Source organism: Podarcis bocagei (assembly GCF_964188305.1).
Source record: "Podarcis bocagei genome assembly, chromosome: 12".
In the NCBI taxonomy this organism is placed as follows: Eukaryota; Metazoa; Chordata; class Lepidosauria; order Squamata; family Lacertidae; genus Podarcis; species Podarcis bocagei.
The window spans coordinates 60,022,454-60,032,909 of record NC_138137.1 but is presented as its reverse complement, the minus strand read 5'-3'; the positions used below and the strand labels follow the sequence as shown (position 1 = coordinate 60,032,909).

The following is a 10,456-nucleotide window of genomic DNA, read 5'->3' as shown; positions in this document are numbered from 1 at the left end:
TGAAAATAAAATTCCTGCGCCAAATGGAGGAAATGGTGATGGCGGCGCACAAAGCCCCTCCTATAATTTTGAAGGAAAAGGTCACCAATCCCCTTTCCATTCTGTAATTGCAATGCTTCAGTGGCCAGCCATTTCTCAGGAAACACGGGGGGGGGGTTATTCCTTAATTGTAAATGGAGCCTTGCGCTGTCTACTCATATGTAAATCCCACGGTATTCAAGGGTGCTTACTCCCATGTAACTGGGTAAAGACTAGGCAGCTTCGCACTGCAAGCCGAACCATTTTTACTCAGAAGTAAGTCCCACTGAGTTCAATAGGATTTCCCATGGGGCTGCCCCTACAAATACCAGACAGATGGGCGATTAAAGGGTCTGAGGAACAAGGAGGTGGAATGAGGGATGCAGGACAAATTTGATCCAGCTTCCTTTGAAAGGTGGAAATAATAAATTTCCACTTTCCAAAGCAAAATGAAACAGCCAATATCTAAAATCCTCCCTTTGTGGAATCTCTAGCTGGAGTTCACAAGGACGCATATAACCGTGAAAATGACATGCAAAGGTGCATTTTATTCGGAACTGTGTCTTGCAAAAGTATGTATGTAATTTACAAAGGTGTTTGTTAGGAGAAATTGACACAAAAATATGGCTAAACTTTCATAATGGTTCAAAAATAAAAATAATGCATTTCCAGAGAGTTTAAGACAGGAAAAATGAGAAACTGAGAGAACTGAAGTGGATTGATGTATCCACTCCTATGTGGGGTTTAGGAAACTGCAGACAGTTATGTTATTATTTTCATAAAATTCCTTTACCTCTTGACTGGAGAAAACCTCAAAGTGCTTTGCAAAATGAATAAAACAACAGGATTATGATTAATAACAATGAAAACATCCACAAATTAAAACCAGCGACAAACTACAAACTTATCAGTATTCTAAATATGTGAGTAGCCTTGTCTGATCAAAAATGTTTTTTGCAAGTAGCAAAAAAAAGCAAAGTTGCCTGCCTGGTGTGGATAGCCAGGAGGGTTGGTGCCGCCACACCGAAAGAGCAATTACTTATCAATGCAGAACAGATATTATGTGGCACCTGTAACTGTGCCCATTCTGCCAATTGAAGCAGTCCAAAGACCACATGTGGGGTCAGGCGATCTCAGGGCTAAACTGCTCCCAAACTGTTAAGAACTTAATATCCTGAGAGCAATGCCTTGAACTTGGCCTGGCAGCAAATCGGGAGCCAGGGCAGCTCTCTGAGCCCAGGCGTCCTAGGCTGACAAGCACCCGCTGCCGTCAACAATGGTGGCATCCTGCACTCATTGCAACTTCCAGATTAGGCACAAGGGAAGCCCCACATATTTGAGAAAGAAACGAAACACTATGAACTAGATGATATAAGAGCAGCCTTCAGTTCTTTTCCCTTTCCTCCTCTTTCCCTTTTTCTGTGCAGGGCCTTGATCCGTCCCCGTGAAGGATCTTCCAGAGCATTTCCATCAGCAGCTTGGAGGCCTCCTCCTTCTCTTCTCCAGCTGCCTTGTTATTCAAAGCGAAGCAGCGATTCCCACATTTCTCAACCAGTTTCTTAACCTTGTTTTCGGACTTCTCCACATAGTCCTTCAAGGATTCACCTTTCAAATCCTCTTTGTGGGTGAACAAGACAAGCATGCGCTTCCCAAACTTCTTCCTAAACCTTTTCTTGACCTTTTTAGCAATTTCCTTGTCTTCTGGAGTGAAACTGCCCACGGTGATCACAAAGACCAGAACGTAAGGACTGGACTTGCAGAGTTTTTTGATCTCTCGCTTGTGCTGTTTGAGAGATTCTGAACTAGAGACAGCGGGCGTGTCAATCACAGAAAACTTCTGGCCCTTAAATTCCCCACTCGCCTTCTCGACGTTCTGAGTTGTCGGATTAGCTGAAAAAGCCGAGTGAAATTTCTCCTGTCCGAGGAGGGTGTTCCCTGTGGCACTTTTCCCCACACCGGCCTTGCCAAGAAGGACGATACACAGTTCTGATTCATCCTTCTCCCCTGTGAATTAGAAAGATCACGTCAGAGCAGTGCTCTTCAACTTTTTCGAGCCCACAGCTCCCTTGACTAACCACATTCTTGCAGTGGATCCCCTGGGGATCTGTTACACGTAAGGGGGGGAGTCCCCCCTTCCTTCCCGTCCCTTTTATTTATTTTTTTAAAAAATAATTTCTAAATTAATTTTACATTTATGATTTGACATTCAAACCTAGAATACAGTAATGAAATATTGAATTCTCTGAATTCTCCGACCTCCCTCCTCCCCTCCGTGGAGTCCACAAACAACATTTTCTTCTGCATCTCATACCATTCTCTATTTATCTATATAACTCAAATTTTAACCATAGTCCTTTTCACATTGCAAGTGTTATTGTAGTCCTGATAATGTTTTTAATTGTTTACAGTGTTCTTTCAGGTACAGTGGTACCTCAGGATGAGAACAGAAATTGTTCTCCCGCGGTGCGGCAGCAGCGGGAGGCCCCATTAGCTAAAGCAGTGCTTCAGGTTAAGAACAGTTTCAGGTTAAGTACGGACCTCCGGAAGGAATTCAGTACTTAAACCGAGGTACCACTGTATATGGAATAAACACACACACAAACATATTTTGAGGAGCAAAAAAGAGGACACATTTGCCAACTTCTACTGGAAAAAGATGGGGAAAAGGTGGTGCTGTGGGTTAAACCACTGAGCCTAGGACTTGCCAATCAGAAGGTCGGCAGTTCGAATCCCCGCGACGGGGTGAGCTCCCATTGCTCAGTCCCTGCTCCTGCCAACCTAGCAGTTCAAAAGCACGTCAAAGTGCAAGTAGATAAATAGGTACCGCTCTGGCGGGAAGGTAAACGGCGTTTCCGTGCGCTGCTCTGGTTTGCCAGAAGCGGCTCAGTTATGCTGGCCACATGACCCGGAAGCTGTACGCCGGCTCCCTTGGCCAGTAAAGCGAGATGAGCGCCGCAACCCCAGAGTCGGCCACAACTGGACCTAACGGTCAGGGGTCCCTTTACCTTTACCTTTACTGGAAAAAGAGGGCACATGGCAACCCTCTATGATATTCCCTATCCTATGCAGCAGAATGTTAAACTCAATGGGAGAACACTTACCAGAATCTTTCCGACGGGATCTGAGCCACCACTTCTGCCCCTGGAATGTTTGTTGCAACATAACATGTTAGCTACTAGCAGCCTTCGGTCAGCAAACCCAACGCCCCGGGACACGGGTCCTCAAAAGTGCAAACTTGAGAGAGGATTATCGTAAATGTGTGGGGCCTGTGTTCCTTGGGGGAGAGGGTAGTTAAAAGGTGTCAGGAACTGGGGTTATTGCTAGGAGTGGGTGATGGGCTCATGTTTCTACATGCCAAACACTCCTACTTTGTGACATATTTGTGATGTATCTGGAAATGTATTATGGGAAGGGGCGGAAGGTCTTAAAAGTTCACGCAACCCCAAGCTCGGGGTTCCTATTCTCTGTGTGTTTGAACCTTGTTGCAACAAATAAAGATCAGGTCTACTGGCCACTGTTTTGCTTCTTTCACTTGGCTGGAGACTCCGCCTCCTGCTGACCAGAGGGATCCACGGGGAGTGGCACCCCAACGAGCCAGGCAGCGGAGGAAATCCTCACCCCAGGATTTTTCCTTATCGCTGAAGTGACAATTGACAAAAGCTCCTCCTCCATTAGCATCACGAGGACCAAATTGGGTCTGCAAAAGCTACTTCCTCTGTCCTGCAAGAGAGCTGGGAGGAGAGCTGGACTCCTTTAGCCGGCCAGGATCCGGATATCTCCTAAATGGCACCTTGGTTCCCACTTACCTTGGGGGATCCTGACTGCTTTGCCATATCTCGCTGCCGCTGACGCACCCGCCCCGGTCTCTTCTCCCTGCAAATGACAGAGTTACGGCTGTACGAACAATTGCAAGCTACTTTCTGTGGCAGATTTTTATTTTTGCAGTCCATACATTTTTATTTTTATTTTAAATCCCAGTAAAATCCCACTTATTTCTTTATTTCCACTGATGTGCAGATTTACAGAACGAAAACCACCAGCATGACACACATGAAGAGGAAATGTTTTACAAATTCAAAAGACCACACACCCATTAAACGGATACCAATCCAGACATTTCTACAATTGTGCAGTTGGTGTGCCGTGAAATGGCTGGGTCAGACTTCAGGGATATCATTCTCAGACAAAAAAGGCTTTTAAATGTGTCAAGAGATGGAATCAGTTCCTGTGCGTAGTCACCTGAGCCTGAGGGTAAAACTCGGTGCCATCAGGAACTAGAGCAAAACTGATCCTACCACAAATTCTTCAAATAATTTTAAAATATTTTGGGCATGAATCCACCCCAAATCTTGGGTTTTGTTTCCTTGTTCTATATGCAATTACTTAATTTTTTTCTGGTCAGAGTTGTGGCACTCAAAACAGGTTCTGAGGCTAAGCCCTGCCTCAAATCAGTTCTCTCAGTTTCTCATTTTGACAAATACAGCTCTCTAAATTTGTGCAGCAATCTGCATTAAAAATAAAACAAACCTCCTGCAAATTCACCAGCATTTAGTGCAAATCTCTCCTAAAAAAACATTTTTGTATGTACACATTCTTGCAAGCAATTTCCCCCAACATAATGCATGGATTTTAAAAATTTTTTAAAAAGTAATATATGTATTTTATTCCACACTTCCCCCTGCTTTTTGCATTTTCATATACATTGTTTTGCTGGAAAACTGCACCACAAAATTCAGGAAAGTGTGAATCGCGAAGGCTGGCTGTGTTTCAGTTTCCATTTTATTTCAGAAAGTGCAAATTATGTAGGCTCAATTTTAACTGTGAACTGAATTCCTCCCCTGTCCCTATCCTCGCATAAAGTCCCCTCAGTGAGGCATCACCAACCCTCATCTCTTCATGGGCAAACATTTCGTGAGCCAGGTTTCATCTTGTCATCATGCAAACGCCCCCTTGGATCGCTACAACCAGCAGATTCCGAATGCCTATTTCGATTTCTTCATGCAGAAATGCTTTGCCTGTGAGCTGCAGTCCTAACCATCCCATTGGGCTCAGTTCTGAGCCGACACGTACAAAATTGCACCATGAAAAAACTAATCGGTTTGGTCTCCTTTGCCTGCCCCCCCCCCACTCACCTGCAGCTTCCGTCTCTTCCCCCTACCTTTTTGGAGATTACCTTTTTGAAGAATTATCTCTTCATCAGTGGATTTTTCCTATTTCTGCTCTGCTCTGTATGCTGCTCCTTCCTCCGCTCTCCCTGAAATCGTTCAGCTTGTGAGACGAAGGTTCGCTCGGAGCTGAAAATGAAAGTTCACGGGGCAGAATAAATTCGGTTTCCTGAAGCAGAGCAGGGGACGCCCCCTGGCTGCCCGAGACAGCAGCAGGTTGGAAGGGAAAAGGCTTTGCAAGCAACTCCGGGGGGAGAGGGAGACCGCAAGCGGCAGGCAGCCCAATCCTGCACATGCATTCTCGAAAGCCAACCCCACAGAGTCCATGGGGCTCCACTCACGGCATGTGGACAGAGAAAAGAGACAGAAAAGTTTCCCTCTCTCATTAGAACTTGTGTCTAGGGCCGGATTGAGGTTTGATGAGGCCCTCAGCTCCTGAAGGTAATGGGGCCCTTTCTATGTCCAGCTGTCCTTTGTCAGCAACAAATTGTCACTGTTTTTTGTGTTGAATATATGCTATATGGTAATTTATGGACGTCATAGGCATCTCAAGCCATTTGAACATCACAAAATATGCATTATATCAAAGCAATTGTTTTTTATCTTCTATTTTGGAAATGAGAAGGGACACAGGTGGTGCTGTGGTCTAAACCATAGAGCCTAGGACTTGCCAATCAGAAGGTCGCGGTTCGAATCCATGCGACGGGGTGAGCGCCCGTTGCTCGGTCCCTGCTCCTGCCCACCTAGCGGTTCGAAAGCACGTCAAAGTGCAAGTAGATAAATAGGTACCATTCCGGCGGGAAGGTAAACTGTGTTCATCATGCTGGCCACATGACCTGGAAGCTGTACGCCGGCTCCCTCAGCCATTACAGAGTACAGAGCCAGTGTGGTGTAGTGGTTAAGAGTGGTAGTCTCGTAATCTGGGAAACCGGGTTCGTGTCTCCGCTCCTCCACATGCAGCTGCTGGGTGACCTTGGGCCAGTCACACTTCTCTGAAGTCTCTCAGCCTCACTCACCTCACAGAGTGTTTGTTGTGGGGGAGGAAAGGAAAGGAGATTGTTAGCCGCTTTGAGACTCCTGAAAGGGAGTGAAAGGCAGGATATCAAATCCAAACTCTTCTTCTTCTTCAGTAAAGCGAGATGAGTGCCACAACCCCAGAGTTGGTCACGACTGGACCTAATGGTCAGGGGTCCCTTTACCTTTACCTTTATTTTGGAAATGTACCATTTTTCCCCTTTACATTTTTTAGGGGACCCCAAGCGAATGGGGCCCTAAGCTATAGCTTCTTTAGCTTCTACGTAAATCCAGCACTGCTTGTGGACATTCACATTTGCAAAATGCTCTCCAAACTGCAGGAGCCGAGCTACTTTCCAGAGAGTAACTGCTTTGCTGCTTCAGAACTGATAAGCCATTTCTTATCTCAAGTCAGGCAAACAGACTTGCAGGAGAGGCTTGTCTCAGGAGAAAGCTGCTCTTTCTCCTCTGTCACTTTAAAAGCAAGGCAGAATGAAATGCTTTTTGTACTTTAAAGGAATATTTCTGTATTTTATTGCTTAAGGTTAGAATCATAGAATTGATCCTGAGCTGATCCCAAGGATCATCTAGTTTAACGCTCTGCAATGCAGGAATCTGCAAGTTGCCGTAAGGGTATTGAATTCATGACTTTGGCGCTATGAGCACCATGCTTGTTTGTCACCAGGAGACTTTAGAGAGGGGAAATTGTGTGCAGGCAAAGGGTTAAACACTGCCTTCTCTGTCTTCTGAATACCCCCCTCCCCAAACCATTTTTCTTCGTCTTTTCAAAATTTCCTTATGGACACTCATTCATGCTGGTTTGAGACTCCGTCAGTTGTCGGCGTCACACGTTGAAAGAACAGTAAGAGCACATGACTTCCTTCCAGGAATCCTGGGAACTGTAGTTCACCTCCCAGAGAGCAACAATCCCAGACACCCTTCGCAAACTCCAGTTCCCAGAATTCTGTAGGAAATCATGCAGCTTAAATGTAGAGTGTGCAGTCAGCCCCAATCACCTATTTATTAAGTGGGAATAATTATAGTTTGCCACCCAGATCAGAATCCTTCCCATTAACAAGTGGGGATTTTCATCTGTACTTGCGAGGGTACGGCAATATCTGGTTTTCATCATTGCAATGACATTTATATACCACAATGTCTGAAATAAGGATGGAGCTATAGAGGTGAACAGATACCTGGTTTTCAACATGGCCATATATCACTAGCTAAACACCATGATATACCGATATATCACAATGTCTGATGGATGGATGGAGCTGTGTAGAGGCACTGACTGGCATCACGGTTTTCCCCACATTGTGATTTCTGCATAGCACACACACATCATGATCTGCAATATATTGCCTGCTCAAATATTATGAAACCAATATCACAATAGTACTGGCTTTGATAAGGTTCATACATGTGAGGTTGTTTTCCTTGTTTGCATGTGTGGAACAGTTTTATATGTGCTTCTATTGTTACGTTTGTCCTGTTCAATTGGTTTGACATGTAATTCAGAAATGGAATGAACTGATGCAATCTGTAATGGTTCTAGGGGTTGCTCGTGCGTAAATCGACGCCACACCTGGCTAGGTTACCTGGGTGAACCCTTTCTGTCCTGACAGCCACTCACCTGTGGCTGTCTCAATCGCTGGCAGAATCCGTCAGTGGGCGTTTCTTGAACTTCTTCCAGCAAAGAAGCTCTTTGACGCCTAGTCGCCGGCTACTCTCCCTGCGCGGAAGACTTCTGCGCAGGGAGGGTGTGGGCAGCGGAGGACCCGTGCTCTCCCCGCTCTGGTCTCTGGCGAGGAGTCATGGAGCCACCTCACCGATTCCCCCATCTGCCCCCCTTCTCCACTGGTGCTACGCTGAATTCCTTCCCCAGAAGATGGGCGGCTTCTCTCCCTCCCGGGATGCTCTCCGGAACCCCTCTGGAGCCCTCCCTCTCCCTCGGGCTCCGATGGCAGTTCCCTGACATCCACCTCCTCCCCAGGACCCCCTCCACCCCCGGCGCGATTTTCCGATTCAACCTCGTCTCTTTCCTCGCCCGACGATATGGGGAATCCCATGAAGGAGCTGTCACCATCCTCTGAGGATTCAAAAGCAGCTTCCCACCCGCTCCGATCTCTTCCCGCGGGGTGGACCTCCCAGTCTGATTCTTCTCCCTCTGACACCTCCCCTCCCTCCTCTTTGGAGGCAGGAAAACCCACAAAGTCCCCTTCGACGTCTGTGGTTCCAAATTCTTCCTCCCAGAACCTTGCTAGTGGTTTTGGTTTATCCGGAAACAAAACGGTGGAATTCTCCCACCAGATAGCCGCCATTGATTGATTCAGTGGGGACCCACGTGTTTTCTGACCTGGCTTCTCCCTCCCAAGCTACCAAGTACTCCACCTGGTGGCCTCGCCACCTTGAATCGAGTATTTCCGTGGCTTGGTTGCGGTGTTCCCTCTCCTCTACCAGTGGGTGGGTGGCGACTTCCCCCTCCCGCCCCGGAAATTCCCGCCCCTCCCTGTACGGTGAAAGTAGGGAACTATGGAACACCGGATGTATCTTCATGCTGTCAGGCAACTTGAGCTTGAATGCCACGGGGTTCACCTGCTGTGTTACCTCAAAACGCCCCAGCTGCCTCGGCTGCAACTTCTTGCACCCTCCCTTTAGGGGTAACCCTTAGGTTGACAACCACACCCGGTCTCCCACCCGTATGGCCTCCCCCTCCCGACGGTGCTTGTCCGCCTGCCTCTTGTAAACTTCCTTGGCCCGCTCCGAGTTCATCTTGAGTTGCTGGTGCAAGGCCTCCATTTCTTCTACAAACTGCTCTGCTGCGGGTACACTCCACCCTTCCTCCCCACTCCCCGGGAAGGCCCTGGGGTGACACCCATAATTGGCCATGAACGGGCTCATTCCCATGGACACATGTTCAGCGTTATTGTATGCAAATTCAGCCAACGCTAGTTTCTCTACCCAATCGTTCTGTCTCTCGCTGACGTAGCAGTGTAGGTATCGCTGGAGTATACTGTTCGCTCTTTCTGCTTGTCCGTTGGTTTCCGGGTGCCTCGCCGTCGAGAAGCCCACCTCGACCTGTAGCAAGCTCATGAGCTTCCTCCAGAACCTGGAAGTAAATTGTTTCCCACGATCCGAGATTACCCTCGAGGGAGCCCCATGCAGCCTGAAAATGCGATCCACAAACTACCTGGCTGTCTCCTCTGCCGTCACCACGTGTGAGCAAGCTATGAAATGGCACATTTTTGTCAGTAGATCGACTACTACCATGACTGCTGTCTTCCCCCTTGACTTGGGCAAATCTGTCATAAAATCAATGGACACCACCTCCCAGGGCCTTCCTGGTATAGGTAAGGGTTCCAGTAACCCTGCGGGGGCAGCTCTCTCCCCCTTTGCCCTCTGGCATCGGTCGCACCCCCGTACATATTCCCGTACGTCTTCCCTCACCCTTGGCCACCAGAACTGCCTGGTAACGAGCAGCATGGTCTTGTGCTATCCAAAGTGCCCAGCTGTTGGGTTGTCGTGGAGTTGTTTGAGTACCTTCCCCCTCAAGTTTTCCCCGGTACATACAGTGCCCCCTTATAGTACAGTAGCCCTTCTTTTTCCTCAAACACTCCATGGTCTTCCCTTCCGTCCCGGAGTTCCCTGATTTTCGCTTGAGCGAATGTGTCGTCTCTAGTAAGCCTGGCCAGTTCTCGTTTCCCAACCAACGCTCCCCCCCACACCCATCGGTCCTCGGGAAACACCTGTCGGATCTCCGGCAGTCCCTCTCCTTCCATGTACTCCGGTTTCTGGGAGAGAGCATCTGCTCTTACGTTTTCCTCTCCCGGCACGTATCGGATCTCGAAGGAAAACTTGGAGAACTCCTGAGCCCATCAAATTTGTCTCTGGTTGAGCACTCGTGCTGTCCGCCAGTATTCCAAGTATACTCCTGCATCTCCCGGTCGGACATGGCATACAGCTTACCCACCAGCAACTGAGCCCCTGGGAGTAAGTTGATTTGGCAGTCAAAGGGCCTGTGGGGGAGGGGGTAGTCTATCTGCCTCCTTTTCACTGAAGACTTCCTTCAGGTCAGCATATTGTGATGGCACCTCCCCTTTTTGTTCCACTGCCAGCCCACCCACCCTGGCCACCGTCATTCTTGGGTTCTCCCTTCCCAGACAGTGTCCTAAGCAGTAAGCTGACCCAAAGGTGACTGACCGCTGATGCCATGACACTACTGGATCATGCAGTGCCAGCCAGCTCATCCCCAGTGC

The 10,456-nt window shown here is 47.9% G+C and overlaps 1 protein-coding gene across 3 annotated transcripts; it reads right to left on the bottom strand.

Moving 5' to 3' along the window:
* Window positions 1–546: 546 nt before the first annotated feature.
* Window positions 547–5,659, bottom strand: LOC308569702 (GTPase IMAP family member 7-like). 3 transcript variants are annotated; one of them, XM_081163951.1, is made up of 4 exons: window positions 5,177–5,659; window positions 3,825–3,884; window positions 3,120–3,159; window positions 547–2,022 (listed from the first exon to the last, which is right to left on the bottom strand). In XM_081163951.1, exons 2-4 carry the CDS (start codon window positions 3,849–3,851, stop codon window positions 1,403–1,405), a joined length of 687 nt encoding a protein of 228 aa, XP_081020077.1. In that variant the 5' UTR covers window positions 3,852–3,884; window positions 5,177–5,659; the 3' UTR covers window positions 547–1,402. The 3 variants fall into 3 exon arrangements, with proteins under 3 accessions (XP_081020077.1, XP_081020075.1, XP_081020076.1); XM_081163949.1 differs by having other exon boundaries at window positions 3,825–3,891; window positions 5,177–5,658; XM_081163950.1 differs by lacking the exon at window positions 5,177–5,659 and adding an exon at window positions 5,151–5,173 and having other exon boundaries at window positions 3,825–3,891.
* Window positions 5,660–10,456: the final 4,797 nt, after the last annotated feature.

Bases quoted from the DNA above. Each gene is read 5' to 3' on its own strand.
- LOC308569702 (XM_081163951.1), bottom strand. From the start codon at position 3,851: ATGGCAAAGCAGTCAGGATCCCCCAAG. The intron at 3,160-3,824 runs GTAAGTGGGAAC...CAAACATTCCAG, and splicing joins AGCAGTCAGGATCCCCCAAG to GGGCAGAAGTGGTGGCTCAG. The intron at 2,023-3,119 runs GTAAGTGTTCTC...TCTAATTCACAG, and splicing joins ATCCCGTCGGAAAGATTCTG to GGGAGAAGGATGAATCAGAA.